At 49.3% G+C, this 19,287-nt stretch overlaps 1 protein-coding gene across 7 annotated transcripts; it reads left to right on the top strand.

Annotated features, from left to right (window-relative positions):
* The first annotated feature begins 12 nt into the window (after window positions 1–12).
* SIRT3 (sirtuin 3) lies at window positions 13–19,181 on the top strand. 7 transcript variants are annotated; one of them, NM_001290245.1, is given in 8 exon segments: window positions 428–536; window positions 4,546–4,693; window positions 5,692–5,880; window positions 5,976–6,208; window positions 7,774–7,874; window positions 13,121–13,282; window positions 16,998–17,207; window positions 18,650–19,151. In NM_001290245.1, coding segments are annotated over 8 exon segments (1,119 nt in total). In that variant the 5' UTR covers window positions 428–481; the 3' UTR covers window positions 18,671–19,151.
* Window positions 19,182–19,287: the final 106 nt, after the last annotated feature.

Here is a 19,287-nt window from a genome sequence, read left to right on the forward strand (position 1 = left end):
GCCCGCTGGTTGTCAGGGTAACCGCGCCCTTGCTTTGGAAGAAATTCTCTGCAGGGTTTGTGCCGGATTTCCCGCGCAGCTGGCTGTGTGGCCCTTGAGTACGAGGGCCTGGTGGCCCTGTGATGGAGGGCCATCGACAGGCTTTGTGGCCTCGGCCTTTGTGACCAGCAGTTTCTCGTCTCAAACGGGGACCATAATAACAGTAACTTCCTGGACTAAGTGTAAATGTAACTCCTGGAGGTAGTAAGCGCTCGCCAAGTGTTACCATCACTCTCCTGATTGAAAACGGCGGGACAGCAGGTTAGAGAAATGCAGGCTCCTGGTTTGGTGTCCAGGGCCAGAGGCGGGAGCTCAGCAGGCTAGGAAGCCGCCCCCACCTGGCGTCCATCCCAACCTGGGCTCGCGGGGAGGGGCGCGCGGCGGAGGCGGACACGTGGCCCTCGGGGACAAGGTCGCGAGCGGGCGGCGGAGCAGCTGGGACATGGCACGGTGGGTTCGGCCTGCTCTTTGCGCCCTCAGGCTCTGGGGCCCGGCAGGTGAGTGGGCGTCGGTCGGTGGGCGCGGGCCGGCAGCCTCTGGGGTGGGGCGCGGCGGGCAGGGCCCAGGGTGGGGACGAGCACTCCGCGCAGGCGAGTGGCTGCGGTTCAGTGCCCGGCGAGCGCGGGCGTCGTGCTTTCCCTGCGTGCGCGGCGGGGCACTGCAGAACCTGAAATGTCAAGTTCCTGTTCACGCAGCTCAGTGGATATTCCAGAGGCCGCCGTGGCATGTTTCTTGTTTCTTCTCACGGGATTAAAAAAATTCTTTTTTAATGTTTATTTATTTTTGAGAGAGAGAGAGAGAGAGAGAGAGAGAGAGAGAGAGAGAGCGCGCGCGAGCGAGCGCGAGCGCTTGCGATTAGGGGAGGGGCAGAGATAGAGACACAGAATCCGAAGCAGGCGCCAGGTTCGGAGCTGTCAGCACAGAGCCTGATGCCGGGCTCGAACTCACCAATGGCAAGACCATGACCTTTGCCAAAGTCAGATGCTTAACCAACTGAACCACCCAGGCGCCCCTTCTCCTGGGTAGTTTTGATGTGTATAAGCAACACTTGTATGTTCATAGTTGACACTTTGTACCTTGCCTTTTATATTTAGCAATATGTCTTGGGAGTTACTTTCATCTCACACATAAACGCTTTCTCAGTCTTTTATACTGATCTGTAGAATTCCTTTTTTTTATTTGTTTTTGTTTCTGTTTTTTTGTATGACTTTTTATTGGAACCACCAGATCTGCCCCAACGAAGAGCTCCCCAGGCCCTGTCGCGCCTTACAAGAAAGGGCTTAGGGTCAAGGAGGAGGGAACTGTTGCTCCTGTCCCCACAGAGGGAGGTCAAGATCTAGCCTCCGCTTCTTGGTGACCATTCAGATTCCTCCCACTGCCTGTCCCTGCTGGGGAAACTGAGGATGCACCGCCCTGCGCTGGGTTGGGGGTGGGATCTGTAGAATTCCATTCTATTGATGCTTCATAATGTATTTAATAATTTTCTTATTTAAGTAGTTTGTAATATTCAGTTATTAGGAATAATGCCGAGGTTCATTGTTTGTACTCACTTTTTGGATAAACTCCTAGTAGTGGAAATCCTGGGTCTAAAGATATATACATTTTTATTGTTCCCTATGCAGTAATTGTACATTTTGGGATCTTTGCTGTTAACCTTAAAAATAAAATGTTAGTTATTGCCAGCAAAATGGATTTATTCAGGAATAGCAGAGAACTCCAAATGAAGACTAGAAAGCTGTGGCAAAACCATAGGCAAGTCCTAGGCACAGAGGAGAGAAATGGTGTTTTACAGAGGAAGGGGGATGGGGCTTGGGAAGTCTGTTACAAGCAAAAAGTCCTCCGAAATAAACTGGGAGCTGGAATGTAGTGCTTCTCATTGGCTGGGCTGTGATGGTCCCTCATTGGCTGGGTTGTTGGGGGAGAGGGAGGGGAGAAAAACCCTCCTTCCTCACCAGGGGCTGTGAAGCCCAGTTTTTTTTTTCCCCATTGGGAATGCAAAGGGCTGCGGGGAGTGAGGGGGTGGGGTGGGGGGGAAGTGAGGGGGTGGGGAGGGGGGAAGTGAGGGGTGCGTGTGAGAGCTCCTCCTGTTGGTCTCCACCGCGTGTCAGTCAGGTTTCCTTTACATCATTGCCTAGAAATTGAATATACATATGGGAATGTCTTAAAGGCCCACAGGTGTTAAGAAACTAACTTAAATGCCCAATAATGAATTAATACTTAAGTAATGGTACATCTACTTGATGCAACCTTACACAGCTACTAAATGTTGGTGAGGAGTTTAATAGATACCCAGGGGTTTTTCGTTTATCCAAGAAACCTTTATTGTACTGGCCAGGTGTTCCACCAAAGTAACTCAGTTCTGACTCTACCTGCCTGAAGAAAGCACCACAGGTGAAGGACTCGGTCCCACAGCCCGCCCCCAGTTCAGACGCCAATCCAGGTTGTCTCCTGTGCTTCTGACTCACCAGCTATTAATTGGTTTCCATGACCCCCTCCTCTGGTTCTGTTAATTTGCTAGAGCAGCTCACAGAACTTGGAAGACAAGTTGACTTACTAGATTGCAAGTCTATTACAAAGAATATTAAAGGATATGAATGAACGGCCAGATGTAGAGATACATAGGGTGAGGTGTGCAAGGGTCCCTGGACCCTTCTGCGCGTGAGTCACCAACCTGGAAGCCCTCAGGACCCCCTCCTTTTGCGTTTTTACGGAGGCTCCAAACCCTCTAATCATAGTTGGCTCCTCCTGGCACCCAGCCCCCATCCTTAGGGCTCTTCCAAAAGTCTCCTCATGGACACAAACCCAGTTGTGGTGTAAAGGGGCTGTTTATGCGGAACAAGACACCCACTTCACCCTCATGGCTCCGAAGGGACTTCAGGAACTGAGGATGGGAGACCAACTGTTGTAACAAAAGATGTTCCCTTTTCTCTTAGAGACTCCAAGAGTTTGGGGATGAAGACCAAAAAACATATTTATTATAAATCACAATGTTACAACTTTAAAAAAATTTTTTTAACGTTTATTTATTATTGAGAGACAGAGAGAGACAGAGCACGAGCATGGGAGGGGCAGAGAGAGGAGGAGACACAGAACCTGAAGGAGGCTCCAGGCTCTGAGCTGTTAGCACAGAGCCCGACGTGGGTCTCGAAGCTACAAACCCAGCGAGATCATGACCTGAGCCAAAGTCAGATGCCCAACCGACTGAGCCACCCAGGCGCCCCATATTACAACTTTTTAAATTCCTTTCGTATTTCTTATAATAAGTTGCATTTGGGAGGAATGTAGTAAATTTTTTGAAGGAAGACTGTAGGGGAAGAATTGTTTTAGATGCTGTGTAAAGTGGGGTGTTTAATAGGTAGAGCTTGAGCCAGATGATTTTCTTTTCCTCCTGACCATCTGGCCAGTTTTCTTTAGAAAATTTCCTTTGGAAACCTCCTCAACTTGCACTCAGAAGAACTGCTTGACAGGTGCTTTCATGCAAGTCTCTGATGCACCAGACCGTCCTTTAGGGTCTGTGGGCATCTCTGCAGGAGTGTGGGGAGGAGGGGAAGCACTGTGTTCTCTACTGTATTTTCTGTACTTTCTGCCGGGAAAGATCTGCTATAGATCTTCTTAATAAGCAAGATTGTAAAGAATCATTTCCTGCTCTTGACTTGAGCCTCTGAGGCTCAGGGTGTTTGAGTGATGATGGGACATCAGAGCCAGGGCTCTGATTCTCCTTTGGGTGCCCTCAGCTCTGCACGCTTTCCTTTGTCATGTTCCTCGTTCCCTTTACTTACCTTTTAGAAATGTGTTCTTTTGAAAACCAAGATGATGCTTTGTATGCTGGGAGAGGCAACGACACAGAGGCAAGTGGACCGTGAGCAGCAAACAAACCCCTGACCCCAGAGTGGAGTGTGCAAGGCAGCACAGGGTCACTGCAGGAGAGGAAGGGGTGTCAGTCTCCCTAAAAGGAGCAGGAGCCCGACGAGGGCAAAGTGATTGCTCACTGGGGTCCAGCAGTGGCTTCATGAAGGAGCCTGACATTTGGTCCTGGCCTTGCTGTGGGAGATTTGGACATGCTGAGGTGGAGAAAGGTCATTCAGGCAGGAGCTGATTTTAGGGCATATACAAGAGCTAGGGAGTCGGTTGTTTGGCTGAAACGGGGGGGGCGGGTGGTATATAAGAGGGCATAGTGGGGGCTGAAAGTGTCACTGGGGTGGGTATGCTGTGCTAGGGTGGGGAACAGAGCTTCAGGGGAGACCTGAATTGGTTTCGTAAGGGGCAAAAGAACACAAAGACAACACGCAGGAGAGTAAGTTAGGGCCACACTCCTAGAAGATACACTCTGCATTGTCCTGATGTGTATCTGAGATGTGCTTTTAGGGTGCTTATTTCTTGCCTGTATCACAAAAGAGTAAAAGAAACACTCTCAGTTTCCTGTTTTTATGTCTGTATTCACTTTAGACTCATCACTCGTTTGGGGAGGGTTGTCGGTTCCATCTGTTGAATCTCTTTTCCCATCAGGGTGGAGGAGTCTCTATACGGAAGTCAGAGATGTCCCGGGGAAGGGTCATCAAGGGCCTTCCCCTGGAAGAACAGACGCGGTGGCCGCCAGCCTTTGGGGTGTGAGAAAGGCGTCCTGTGCAGTGGGGCTGGCAGCCCTGAACTCTGGGTGAGTTGCCAGGAGATGTAGGAGTCATGCAGCTCTGTTAGACGCCAAGCAGGGGCCTGAGCGGCAGATCAGTAAACCCAGGAGGCCTCACCAGGCCCATGTGAGGTGCGGCTCTGGTGCCCCATATTTCCCACAGCTGCAGCCTCGCCTCAGTGGGATGTGTTCAGACCGTGCTACCGGCTTTGTGTTAGTTGTATTGCTTTTTTTTTCCTTCCTGTTGCTTTCTGAGCGTCCAAGTCCTGAGGCCTCGCTGGAGCCTGTGATTTGTTTATTGTGTCTGGCTCTTTTTTCCTATGGCAGACCATCTCCTATTCCTGAGACTTGGCCCTGTGAGTGTTTTGGCTCCTGGCTTCTGCGGGTGACTTGAGAAGTCTTCCGGTGCTTTGCAGAGAGAGCCTGGGCTGAGTGTGCCCACCCCCTTACCTTGGTTGTGGGGTTCCTTTGGCAGCTGCATAATATGAGCAGGTTCCTGAACAGCTGCAGACGTTGAAGATCAAGTCTCTGTGGCGGTGTGCATCCCTAGCTGCCAGGGCATGTTTCTTTCTGGAATGGTCTCTAGAACCGCTTTTCCTCCTGATAAGATTCGGTGTAAAGCCTGGGACATTTAGCCTTCTTTAAAGGTCACTGCCTGTTTGTCACATCTCGGGTGTGCTACAGTGTATGGCTCTGCAGAGAGCATGTCCGGAGCCCCCCACAGAGCCCCCACACCTCTGGTGAGCAACCCTCTTCTTTTCGCACTGGCATTGGGTAACAGGAGTTAAGACGTGACGCATTCCTTGTTTGCACAGGTCTGACCTGATTTTTTTTGCTCCCAAAGAAGTTTTGATTTTTAAGTTGAGACTTCTTTCTCTTTCAGCCCAGTAGCCATCGATGATGAGGAAGTGACCATCTGGGGGGACAGGAGGGAAGTGTATGGTCATTCTCCATGGTGGGGGTCATGGCAGGGCTAGCATGAGCTTGACTGTCACAGTCACCTGGCCACTCTCCTTTTCTGTCAGCATTACAGGTGGAAGAAGACCTGTATCTTCTTCTGCTAGTGCCTCAAGCATCTTTGGAGGCGGAGGCAACGGCAAGGAGAAGCTTTTTCTCCAGGACCTAGCTGAGCTGATTCGAGCCGGAGCCTGCCGGAAGGCAGTGGTCATGGTGGGGGCCGGCGTCAGCACGCCCAGCGGCATTCCGGACTTCAGGTGCCCTGCAGTGCCTAGCTAGATCCTCCCTCACCACCCTGGTCCGCTGCACGGCCCGCCTCACGGGGCTCAGGGCGTCTCGCCCCTCCTTGCAGGTCTCCAAGGAGCGGCCTGTACAGCAACCTGCAGCGGTACGACCTCCCATACCCTGAGGCCATTTTCGAGCTCACTTTCTTCCATCACAACCCCAAGCCCTTTTTCGCTCTGGCCAAGGAGCTGCACCCCGGGAGCTACAGGCCCAATGTCATACACTATTTCCTCCGCCTGCTCCACGACAAGGGGCTGCTTCTGCGGCTCTACACACAGAACATCGATGGGCTCGAGAGAGGTGAGCTCTCCACCTGTCCACGCCCCTTCTTCTGCAGGGACCGCTTCTCCCCTCCCCTGTGACTCGTTTCAAGCCGGCTTGTTTTGCCTTCATCCCTGACAGAAATGTCCACTGTGTGTTTAAGGGCCGCTGTCGGGACGTCGTTGGTGGACCTGATGTCTTGGCATACTTGTTGGGCTATGAGTTTTGGACAGAGCTAAAGGTGACAATTGAGAGCTTTAGTTTGCTAATCTGATATGACGATTTCTTTTTTTTTTAATTAAAAAATTTTTGTCAATGTTTATTTATTTTTGAGACAGAGACAGAGCGTGAGTGGGGGAGGGGCAGAGAGAGCGGGAGACACAGAATCCGAAGTGGGCTCCAGGCTCCGAGCTGGCAGCACAGAGCCCGACGCGGGGCTCAAACTCATGAGCCCCGAGATCGTGACCTGAGCCGAAGTCGGACGCTCAACCGACTGAGCCACCCAGGAGCTCCAGTGATGATTTATTTTTCAAGAAATTTATTGTGAGATGTTTTGAGCACAGAAAAGTAGGGAGAACGTAACGAGCCCTCACGTCCTCCTCACAGCCAGTCCTCACTTCATCTGTGTCTTCTTTCCCCCACCTTTTCTCTCACCCCGTTATTTTGAGCAGATCCCTCACATCATAAACTTAATCTGTAAACAATCTGTAAGTACTTCAGTGGGTAACTCTTGAAAATGAAGATTTAAAAATCATAACTACGATATCAAGGAAATCACTATTAATGCCTTAGAATTACCAAACTCTGTGTGTAATGATTTCCTGAGTGTCCCGAGGGCGGCCACAACCAGTGATTCACAGATCGTGCTGGCTGCTGACCGCATCTTAGAGAAGCATGGCTGAGCCTTCTCTTATGGGCAGATTCCAACGAGTGCTGACTCTTAGTAAGCCAGCATCCGCTCAGCCAGGCTGCAGACATCTGGTGATTTGAGGAAAGTAGTCTGCTCAACTCCAGGAAAATAATTCCTTGCCAGAAGGATTCTGCAGCTTGCAGCCCCACAGGCAGCAGTGGAACCCCTGTGGGGGCGACCTCTTCTGGAGTTGCCGCAGGCAGGCCCGTGCGAAGGCGCGAGCTCTGGCTTGTGGGCTGTAGCGTATGGAGATTTATGACCATGGCGGGGATAGCGGAAGCCACTTGCAGCTGGGACTGTCTGTCCACCCACAGCCCAGAAGCTGACAGTGGGAACAGACAACTGTCATGATAAGTTACCTCCGTTTTTCTATAGTTTTTTGGAAACTGTCTTTGTACTGTTTTTTCACTTTTACTGGGTATCTGTAGAATAGAAAATGTTTTCCTAGTTATTAAATATAATTTTATCTGAACTTACATCAAGCTTGTTGACAGGCCTCATTTTAACCTTGGTTTGGCTCCATCGGTGCTCATTCTGGTCAGTGGGGCGTCATCTGGAGGTGGTGGAGGCAGGGACACCAGGCTTGCACGAGGGCTGTGACTGCCTCTGGGGACCTGCCAGGCTCGGAGCCATGCTTGGGGGCCTGTGCACCCACCCCAGAGCCAGCAGCACTTTGCTTTGGCTTGAATTTCAGCGGCTGGCATCCCTGCCTCCAAGCTGGTTGAAGCTCACGGATCCTTTGCCTCTGCCACGTGCACTGTCTGCCGAAGGCCCTTCCCAGGGAAGGACGTTTGGGTGAGTTGTCATGCTCACAGTTCTCTCCCTTCTGCACTCTGCGGTGGGAGTGATCTGGAGAAGTGACGTTTTATAAGCATTGTATTAGAAGAACAACAGAACAGTAATGGTGTGAAATGTTTTTCTTTATTTTTAAATTGGAAAAGTAATATATGCCTGTCAAAAATTAGGAGATATGTGGGGAGATAAGGCATATGTAGGGAAATGGGGAAAATGTATTTCCCTTCAGCCGATTCCTATAGCCCACTTTAACAGTTTGGTATGTAATGTGACAAGCCTTTTAAAAAAAGGGGAGGGGCGTGGCACCTGGGTGGCTCAGTCGATTAAGAGACTGACTCTTGATTTGGGCTTAGGCCATGATCTCATGGTTCATGAGTTCAAGCCCCTTGTCAGGCTCCGTGTGGAGCCTCCTTGGGATTCTCTCTCTCCCTTTCTCTCTGCCCCTCCCCCACTCCTCTCTCTCCCTCTTTCTCTCTCACAAAATAAATAAATAAGCTTTAAAAAAATAAAAAAAAGGTATATATAAACATACATGACCATATCTATGTACCTACAACACACAGTGACAAATTTTTTTTTTTTTTTTTTTTTTTTTTTTAGCTATAGGATTATTAACCTTAATCTACAACCTGCTCTGTTACAGAACAAAATTTCATGGATTTATCGTGTCAATAACCACAGCTCCGCTTACTGTTTTTAGTAACTAGAGTAATACATTTAGCCATTCACCTACTGTGGGACATTTTTTGATGTTTGTGATTTTTACTATTAAAAATAATGCATCAGTGACACTGATGCTTATACCCTTGTGTACTTCTGGCAATATTTCTGTAGGATGGGTTTCTCAAAGTGCAATAGGACAAGCTGGAAAATTTTAAATAAAGATGAAGGTCTGAAATATTGATGAGGTATAGGGCCTTGTCTTTTACTTTTCAATGATGTGAAATTCACATAACCGTAAAATTAAACATTTTTAAACCTGTTTTTTTTTTTTTAAGTTTATTTCTTTTTAAGAGAGAGAGAGAGAGCAAGAACAGGGGAGGGGCAGAGGGAGAGGGAGACACAGAATCCAAAGCAGGCTCCAGGCTCTGAGTTGTGTGCACAGAACCTGATGTGGGGCTCGAACTCACAAACTGTGAGATCATGACCTGAGCTGAAGTTGGATGTTTAACCAACTGAGCCACCCAGGCGCCCCCGTAAAATTAAACATTTTAAAGTATGTAATTCATTGGCATTTAATATATTCACAGTGTCGTGCAAACACCACCTCTGATTCCAGAACATTTTCATCACCCTAAAGGAAAACCCTTTACCCACTACTCAGTCAACGCTTCCCAGCACAATCCCTGGCAACCACTGATCCGTTTATTGTCTCCGTGGTTTTGCCTTTTCCAGAATGTCAGAGTTGGAATCATACAGTGAGCAGCCTTTTCAGACTGACTTCCTGCACTTACTAAGATGCATTTACATTTCCTCCTTGTCTTTTCATGGCTTCATAGCTCATTTCTTTTTAGTGCTGAATAATATTCCCTTGTCTAGATGGACCACAGTTTATCCATTTATGTACTGAAGGGCACTTTGGTTGCTCCTAGGTTTTGGCATTTATTAATAAAGCTGCTATAAACATCTGTGTGCAGGTTTTTGTGTGGATATAAGTTTTTCAACTCATGTGGGTAAATACCAAGGAATCTGATTGCTGGATTGTATTGTAAGAGCATGTTAGCTTAGTGCCTTCCAGTGTGGCTGTACCATTTTGCATTTCCACCAGCAATGTGAGAGCAGCATCTGGTGTCGTCAGAGTTCTAGAGTTTAGCTGTTGCGATAGGTGTGCGATGGTATCGTCTTATGCAATTCCATGATGACGTAAGTAATGGAATTTCTTCTTTAAAAAAAAATTGTTTTTGTTTTGGAGAGAGAGCATGAAGTGAGGAGAGGGGCAGAGCGAATATTAAGCAGACTCCGTGCTCAGCAGTGTGGAGCTTGATGTGGGGCTTGATCCCACGACCCTGGGATCATGACCTGAGCCGAAATCAAGAGTCTGATGCTCAGTCGACTGAGTCACGTAGGCGCCCCATGGGATATTTTTTCAAATGCTCACTTGCTACCTGTATATCGTCTTTGGCAAGCTGTGTATTTAGTTCTTTGGCCCATGTTTTAATTAGGTTGCTGATTTTCTTATTGTTGAGTTTTAAGAATTTTTTGTGTATTTTGTATAGCAGTCCTTTATCAGAGGAGGATATTCTTTATCTGTGGAGGACAGGGAGAGACCAAAGAGGTGGCCACTCTAGGTTTGTAGGTGGCAGTTTAGTAAGTAAGAGAACTTATGTGCGAGGCTCCTCCTGGGCAGCAGCAAGACAACCAGATCCCTGCACCCACCTCCACATCTGACAGGTTTATAATGAGGCCTTAACTGGGCTCGGTCACGTCTACTGTGCACATCACCACCTCCAGGCTGTGTCCTCGAACAGTCTCTGGGACGGGGAAGGCAAGTGGAACCCGCGTTCCAAGGACGGGGGAGGGGGGAGTGAGGAGCTCCCAGGTGCTGGGTCCAGGCCACAGGTCAACTGGCAGTTTCGTCTTTTGATGACCTTCCCCAATACTCAGTGGTGATTTCTTGCAAGTATTCTAGCATCTTGCCAAAACTTAGGCATCTGTTTCTTTAAATCCCTTCCAGGATGTTCCTATTAGGATGCTTTCATCCAGTGTTTGGCCCGACCCTCACCAACACGCATGTGGACCCATTGATATAAATCTGAGCACTCAGATTAGCAAATTTGAATAACTATGTTAAATTCTTCAGCAAATTTATGGGGTCTCAGTCACTTTAGGAAACTCTTTCACTATGGCTCAAAACTCAGCCTTAATCCAGGCAACGTAAGCAATGTAGTGTTCTTCGGGACCCCCAGCAGAGTTTACTGTAGAGGGGTAGGTATTAATAGGCTTGGGAGAGGAGGGGTGAGGAGAAGTTTGGAGGGAAAAGGAAGCTCAGCAAAAGGGTTAGAATGAGAGATAGGTAGAGGGGGGTTGGGGACAGTGAGGAGAGAAGAGAGGGAAACTGCCAGAGGTGGGGCCTGAGCGCAAGGCCGCCCCACCTGTCAGGAGATAAAGAAGATGGGGAGGGGACAAGGCCTCAGAAGCCACGTGGACATCTTTCAATTGTTTGCCTGCCTCGGTTAGTTTACAAATAGTACTTTGCAAAAAGGCAGACTTTGAATCCAAAAACTGTTTGGAAGCCTCAAGGTATCAATGAAAATAAGCATCCAATTCAGTTTTGACAATTTTAGAGCCCATGGCTGTCCGATTGAGTTGTGAGGAAGGGAATTTTGGGGAGCTCGAAAGTTCCCCATAAAGGCCATTGAAGTTGTAAATTGTTTTTTGTTAAGTTAGTCCATATAAGAATGCACGTGAGGAGGGAGCACAGTTTTTAATCATGGAACCAGTGGGGCTCCCAGAAGAGTGGGGGCAGGGGCACCCTCAAAGCATTTTGATCACTGGGATCCCATTTCCCAGAGGCTTTTCTCCAGAGCCAAGAGGAAAATTCCTGAACAGCACAGCCCCAGTAGGAATGGCTGGGCTCTAGAAAGGAGTCAGACAAAGGCCACATGAGTACTCTCTGAAAGGATGAAGCCTTAGAGCAGGTCCTGAATAAAGTCTGGAGAGCTCAAAACAGAGAATGAAGCACAAATCCAGGCAAAAACTCACATTCAAACCCCAGGGTTGGCTAGGAAACAGTGAGCCCAGCTGGCGCTGAGGGTGCTGGCACCTATTTGCTCACCAGCCTCAGTCGCTGGGTGGGGTTGGGGGGGGGGGGGGCGGTGTGTGTGTGCGTCCTGCCTGCATCCCACTTCTGACACCTAGTAATGTTTTCCTTAAAAATAGATCTGCCAGTTATTTTACCAGCGAAATGGGTTTGTTTATTCAGGAATAGTAGAAAATTGCTATTTGGGACAAGCAAGCTATGACAAAACTGTAGGCAAGTCCAGCCAACAAAGGAGAGGGACATTATTTGATGGAGAGGAGGGAGGGAGTTTGGAGGGGCTGGAGAACCAGGTCATGGAGTTGATGTTGTCTTGCTCGCTGAGTCACTGGAGTGGTTGATTAGATGTAGGGGAGGTGGTGCATTTCTTCCCTGGTTGGGCCTGTCATTGGTGGTTCTCTCCTGTTGAGGGTTCTTCTGTTGGGTCTACAGTTGACACTTCTTTGTGTGATTGATGGTGAGTGGTATGGCTCCTTCCAGCCTCCTGAGTCCACATTAGCAAGGTCTCCCGGTATTAATTTTCATAATGTTCAGCTGTTTGTTGAAGAGGAGAAATTTGGTTGACTGTGCTTATGTGAGTCTGCTTCTAGGGTTTCTGGTCTGGTCCTTCACTAGTGCCACAGTCTTGATTCCTTTTTTTTTTTTTTTTTAAGTTTTTATTTAAATCCAGGTTAGGTAACACACAGAGTTATATTAGTTTCAGGTGTGCAATATAGTGATGAAACACTTCAATACATCGCCTGTTGCTCAACACGAATGTCCTCCTTAATTCCCATCCCCTATTTAGCCCATCTCTCAAACCCCTCCCCTCTGGTAACCATCAGTGTGTTCTCTGTAGTCAAGAGTCTGTTTCTTGGCTTGCTCCCCCCTCTTTCTCCCTTTATTAAGAGCCATCTTTTATTTATTTGTTTTAAATGTATTTATTTATTTTGAGAGAGCACACATGACTGGGGGAGAGGCAGAGAGAGGGAGGGAGGGAGGGAGGGAGGGAGGGAGGCAGGCAGAGAGAGAGAGAGAGAGAGAGAGAGAGAGAGAGAGTCCCAAGCAGGCTCCACGCTGTCAGCATAGAGCCCAATGCAGGGCTCAAACTCACAAACTGTGAGATCATGACCTGAGCTGAAAACAGGAGTCAGATGCTTCACCAACTGAGCCACCCAGACACCCTAAGAGCCATCTTTTATTTATTTATTTATTTATTTATTTATTTATTTATTTATTTATTTATTTATTTAAAATTTATTTATTTTGGAGACAGAGCATGAGCAGGGGAGGGGCAGAGACAGAGGGAGACACAGAATCAGAAGCAGGCTCCAGGCTCTGAGCTGTCAGCACAGAGCCTGACGTGGGGCTTGAACTCACGGACTGTGAGATCATGACCTGAGCTGAAGTCAGACGCTCAACCGACGGAGCCACCCAGGCGCTCCAAGAGCCATCTCTTAAAGTGTGTTGTGATATCTTCCTTGGTTCATTTTCTATTTGTGTTACACAGGATGAAGTGATGGTGGACAGGATCCCCCGCTGTCCAGTCTGCACTGGCATCGTGAAGCCCGACATCGTGTTCTTTGGGGAGACACTGCCCCAGAGGTTCTTGCTACATGTGGTTGATTTCCCCATGGCAGATGTGCTGCTTATCCTCGGGACCTCCCTGGAGGTTTGTCCACAGGCCCAGTGGTGGGCTGAGTATGTGGGGAGGAGGCTAGGAAGATAGGGTGGAAGAGGTGGGGCTGATGGGCCAGCTCCAGATGCTCTCAGAGCCCCCTGGTGTCCCAGATTCAGAAGATGAATGGGTTCATCTGGTGCGGAAGCAGAGGTATTCCCGGCCTAGGGAGTGGAAGCCTGGGCAGAATGGGAGGAGGGAGGATGCTTAGCTTTGGAGGTGCTGTCAGTGTGGGTGGGGCACAGCATGTGAAGGGAAGGGAGAAGGGAGGGGTGTGGACAGATAGAGAGGGACAGACTTCCCAGGCCACATCACAGAGGCCAATTTTGTGCTAGAAGCAGTGATAGACTTGAAAGGATTGGACCAGGGACATAGCTTGTGCCTCTTGGGTCAGAGAGAGATCGTTGATGAGTGGGATGGGGATTGAAGCAAGATGTCCAGGAGGGCTAGTCCTCAAGAAGGCAGGGCTGTGGGCACAGTCCGACCACGTGACTGAGAGAGGGCAGGGAGAGGGACTGGCTGCACCAGGGACAGGGGAGGGAGTGGTCTGGCTGTCTGTGGGTCCTCAGGGCATTTGTTGGTAAGGAGGAATTTAGAGGGAGGGTGCCGAGCTCAGTTCTGCACGTGTGTGTTTGAGGTGCCTGGGAGAGACTCATGGACACATTCCAGAAGCTATTCTGCATCTGGATCTGGGGCTCAGGAACTTTGTAAAGGGATCAAGAGCAAGAATGAGACCCTGCAATGAGCTCTGCCTAATTGGATGTGGGCAGCAAGGGCCAGAAGGGCCAGAAAGGCCCGTATTCAGGGCCCGGGCAGCCACAGAGGCCTAGAGTGGTGTGCCCACTGTTCCAGTGCTTTGGACAGACACAGTAAGATGGTGTAAGCAAGTGACACAGTTTTAGATGACGGCAGCTGGAGAAGTAACAAATGGGACAGGAAGGCTGGGAAGGGCTGTGAGCTGGTCGTGATATCAACGTGGTTGGTTTGCACGGCCGAGTCAGGAAGGTGACCTTGGAGCTGAGGCCAGGGAGATGCAGGTGTCAGCTGAGGGTGTCTGGCGGTGGAAACTGCCCGTGACCAGCAGTGACAAAGGTCTGACCTCCCGACCCTGTGGGTGCTGTGTCGTGAGTGTGCCATGGTGCACAGTGAGGTGGTGGGAGAGCCAGTAGAGGCCCTGCAGGTGGTGTCCACGTGGCGACGGTGGTTGGCCAGGTAACGCTGCAGAGGGCATTGGCGCCCAGGTGTTTAAAGGAACACTGGGTGGGAGAGTGTGGACCCCCGCAGGGCTCCGGGCTTGTGACCTGAGTGACCACAAGGATGGAGCTGGTTTCCTGAGACTGAGAAGCCTAGTGGGCAGGTTGGGGGATCTTGGCCTCCGGCACACCGATTCGAGGGCTGTTTTGGGCTGTTGAGTGGAAGAGGGCGGTGGGCGGGTGGATTGCTGCATCTGGAGTCCAGGAAGGAGCAGAGGTATGACCTGGGGTGGCACAGTGAGCAGCCGGATGCCCACCCTGGGCCTGGTTGGAGGGCTGGGCCTAGGGGACAGGCAGAGGGCCAGGGCCATGGTGCCAGCGGCATGTGGTGCTGAGTCTGGCTGCCCTGTGCTGGCTACTGGCGATGGACATTGGGGCCACCAGCCCTCCCGTATTTTTTAAGTGAAATGAGAATAGCCTTTCTCTTTGATTCTAAAAGTACCACATGCTCGTTTTTAAAAATTTACACATTAGGTAGAGATGCAGAGTGAATTAAAGAATCTCTTCTGTTCTACCAGCACCGTGAGTGTTTTGCTGTGTCCTCACAGGCTTCTGCGCTGCACAGATGTGGTGATCTTAACCAGAAGTGCAGAGAGACCTAGCTTGTCAGCACCCCTAGTGTCCCTGACAAATGCCGATACAAGGTTCCAGTCGGGAGCCCCAAAGCAGAGTGCTTGTCTGTAAGCCCTGAGCGATCTGCAGTGTGGCTTAGACTTTATCTCATATGCCGCGTGGAGGAAATATTAATGCACTTGGTTATGGATCACCCCTCCGGATGTCACTGAGGTGTGACATAATATATGGTATATAAATCATGTGACGTTTTCTAAAATGTGAAATATTCTGAATTCTGGAACACACCCAGATCCAAGAGGTTTTCTTTTTTTTTTTTTTTTTTTTTTACTTTAGGGAGAGAGAGTGCACACAAGTGGGAGAGGGGCAGAGGCGGGGGGGGGGGGGGGGAGAGAGAGAGAGAGAGAGAGAGAGAGAGAGAGAGAGAGAGAGACTCAAACAGGTTCCATGCTCAGTGCAGATCCTGACGTGAGGCTCGATCCCATGAACTGTGAGATCGTGACCTGAGCCGAAATTAAGAGTTGGATGCTCAACTGACTGAGCCACCCAGGTGCCCCTGAGCCCTGAGAGTTTTAAGATAGGGATGACAGATGTATGGCAAAATTTATTGTTGATGGGCAACAAAAATAGTAGATTTTATATTAAGAATGATGTAGTGAATAACCACATGTATACACATTTGCACATTCATGTGAGTACTTTTGTAGCAAAGAAATATTGAGAAGTTGCTTTCCAGAAAGATACACTAATTACATTGCCACCAACAGATGTGGGCCATTTTCCCACATCCTCACTGACAACAAACATTACCTGTCTTTAAGTTTTCATCCATCTGATTGGCTAGAAAGAAGTAAGTGTGTATGTGAGAGAGAGAGAAAGGGAGGGGATATTTAACATGTCTGTAATTAAGAGTGAAGTTCGTCTTTTCATGTTTATTGATGACTGTGTTCTCGTTGGATTGCATATTTGTATCTCTTGTCCATTTTTCATTAAATTATTTTCTTAGTTGGTCTATAAATTAGCAATATAAATTCATTAAATAAAATGTTTATAAATTAGTTTAGCAATTAGAAATATAAACTATTTGTCACATGTTGTAAATATTTTTGCAGTTTGTTTACGATGATAAAGTTTAAAAAATTATTTTTCTGCATAGTATTTTTGTGTAGATGATAATGTGACAGTATTACATAGTCAGGCCTGTCATGAGTTTCCTTTGTCTGATCTGACTTCACTATCAGGCCTGAAAAGTCCTTCCCTACCTTTACTTATGAACCCTAAACTTTCTTTAAGAACTATTTTGTTTACATTTAAACCTTTCACTCATTTGAAATTTTTTCAATGAAGGCAGGAGTTGAGCATTTTTGTCCCAGATAATGATCCAGTCTCAATACCATTTAATAATCTGTTTCTAATTTCTAATGGAAATTTCACTTGGAAGCAGCATGAAGAAGCCTAAAGTCACCGAGTTAGGACTCTCTGGAGGTCTGGATGGTGAGGGCTGTGGAAAAGTGGGGCACCCTCTCTGCTGGGCATGTCAGGAGCCCTCTGTGGGGCCAGGTCCTTGCTCCCAGGGAGCGTGGGTGGCCCAACCAGATGCTGCTGGGAGGAGGGTAAGGTGGAGCATAGCTGCTGGAGCTCAGATGTGCCTGGGCAGAGAGACCCACAGAGGCCAAGACATGTGGGAGGCAGAAAGAGGGACGCGGGCAGGAGGGAGGCTCGGGAAGGGAGGAACCCGAGCATGGAGACTAAGCTGACAGTGTGACGGGAAGAAATGAAATAGGTGGTGAGTTTTCCCTGTACCCGAGGTCTTACTGTCAGTCTGTGTCCCGAGGGGCTCAGAGGGTGGGCACTGTGCTCCTCACTTTTGGGCAATTTTTCAGGTAGAACCTTTTGCCAGCTTGTCTGAGGCCGTGCGGAGCTCGGTGCCCCGACTGCTCATCAACCGGGACCTGGTGGGGCCCTTTGCTTGGCGTCCTCGCAGCAGGGACGTGGTCCAGCTGGGGGATATGGTTCACAGCGTGGAAAGGCTGGTGGAGCTTCTAGGCTGGACAGAAGAGTTGCGGGACCTCATGCGGCAGGAAGCCGAGAAGGTACGGACTGTGAGAGGGTCATCTCCAGGGCTGCCTTCCTCACTGCTTGGGGGTCTGGGCCCACCTGGTGTGGAACCCTGTCTGGCTAAAACAGAACTAGCAAATACTGGCTGTTCATCCCGTACCGGCCGCTGCCCAGGGCCACCTCCGCGTGGACATGAAGAAGGGATGCTAGATGCCTTCTCTCCACTGGCAGAGCTGTGACTTGGTCCCGGTGGACTGGGGTTGTCCTCGCATCACAGAGCAGCATTGCCTTTTGTCCCTAAAATAAAGCGGCACCAAACAGCTCCAGGCCACGGTGTGGCTCTGAGCCGAAGTTTGAGGAGCTGAAGTCTGTGCCTGTGTGGTGTGGGATGAAGCCCGCCTCGGGGAGGCTTTTGGGAGATCATCAGTGTGAGAGCCGTTGGCCTGACAATGTGCTGAGGGTAGAAAGGCAAAGACCCTTGGTACCTTCCAGGTTTCAGACCTGTAACAAGTGAACTTTCAGAAAATGCAGTTTCCCATAAGAATCAGCATGTGTAGCCTTGATGTGAGAGGTTGTTTTCTAAAGGAGGCAGCATTAAGCATTTGAAGTCCGTTTGTCTCACAGAGACAATCATGTGACAGTGCCCAAAGGGGACGGGGCAGAGGTCTGGGGACAGCCTTACTCTTCAGCTGTGACTGCCTCAGGGCTCAGGGCCGTGGGTCAGGCCTTCCCCTCACCTCCACTGGCAATAGCCCCAAGCAGCTGGTTTCTTACCAAGTTGAACCCAAGAGAGAAGAATAAGGCTTATTAAGGATAGGAGACTTCACGCTTTGTTTCCACACGCAGTGGACATCATGGCCACGGTTTTTTCTAGCCTTCCACTCCAGAGTTTGGCTCTCATGGCTAACATGTAGGCTGGCGTCACTCGTCATCTCAATTGAAATACCAGTTATGCTGCTCGGTCGTTTGAGGGAAGCAGAGAGTGCAGGTAGCACTGAAGCGTGTACCTCACACGCTGAGAGGAGGGTAGATGCCCTGGTCAGACCCGCCTGGCCGCTTCCTGGCTCTGGCGTCCCACTTCCATACAGGAACAACACTAAGTCACGTGGCCCCGGGGATTTGACCTGTGCGTTTTCTGGTCTTACAGAAATCTATGTAAAGTGGGTCCTGGTCTTAGGGGTTTATGTATTTAAAAAGAGGTGCCATCCAAGAGTAAACGTCAAGGGACGGGCTGCAGTCCAGTTTGGGTTGCTTTGCCAAATAGTGCATAATCTTGAGCACGTGAGCTCCAGAACATTTCACATGGTTACTTAAATGAAGCCCTCCATTTAGCCACCCAGTTTTGCCCAGCCCTGCTGGCATCATGTTACTTTGGCTCAACAGCAGCACAGGCAGAGGCAGAAAAGGTTTTGTTTTATGATAGTTCAAACCCAGGCCCTGAGATCTGCAGGACTGATTCCCCTTCTTTGTGTTCCAGCTCAATGGACGGGACAGATAGGGTGATGGCTGGTCCCCCCACCACTCCCGGGACCAGAAATGGTTCCATGGAGTCACTGCCCACCGCCAAGGAAACAGTTTTGGCTGGACTGGAACCTGCGGCCTAAGGACGAATGAGGCTGCCCAGGTCATGAGCTCTGTGCCGACCAGTCATGTTGTGCTCACACCACAGGCCACCCGTCACACTGGCACCTTTCTGCTGTTGGGACTCTTCAGTCTGCTGAAGCTGACTGCAAAAGCTTTGACAGCTTGAACTCAAACAGACCAACGGAAAGCCCCGACTGGATCAGCCATGTGTCCAGGTCTCCATCTGAAGGGCTTGGCATCTCGGTCTGTTAGAAGGACCCAGTCTCTGGCTGAGTGGCCTTAGTCACTCCCAAGGCATGGTCCCGGGTCCCAAGTAATAGAATAGGGTCCTTTAGTATGTTGGTCTCCTTAGTAATGTTATTTTGAATTAAAGAAACTTTATTCATTTCTGGCATGAAATAAACTCTTTGGTCTCCTTAAGGGAATACAGGTGTTAACAGTGGCTGTAGAAAGGGGACCTTGAGGGGTGTGTGGGCATTCCTCCCACTAGAATAACCCAAGGATGGAGAACGTGCCCCTGGATTCACCCTG

This window comes from Felis catus, chromosome D1 (genome assembly GCF_018350175.1).
Source record: "Felis catus isolate Fca126 chromosome D1, F.catus_Fca126_mat1.0, whole genome shotgun sequence".
Lineage (NCBI taxonomy): Eukaryota > Metazoa > Chordata > Mammalia > Carnivora > Felidae > Felis > Felis catus.

What these genes read in the sequence shown, in the direction of transcription:
- SIRT3 (XM_045038032.1), top strand. Translation starts at nt 482, where the DNA reads ATGGCACGGTGGGTTCGGCCTGCTCTTTGCGCCCTCAGGCTCTGGGGC. An exon ending in CATCGATGGGCTCGAGAGAG is followed by an intron (nt 6,209 to 7,773) that starts GTGAGCTCTCCA and finishes CTTGAATTTCAG; the next exon opens with CGGCTGGCATCCCTGCCTCC. An exon ending in TCCCAGGGAAGGACGTTTGG is followed by an intron (nt 7,875 to 13,120) that starts GTGAGTTGTCAT and finishes TGTGTTACACAG; the next exon opens with GATGAAGTGATGGTGGACAG.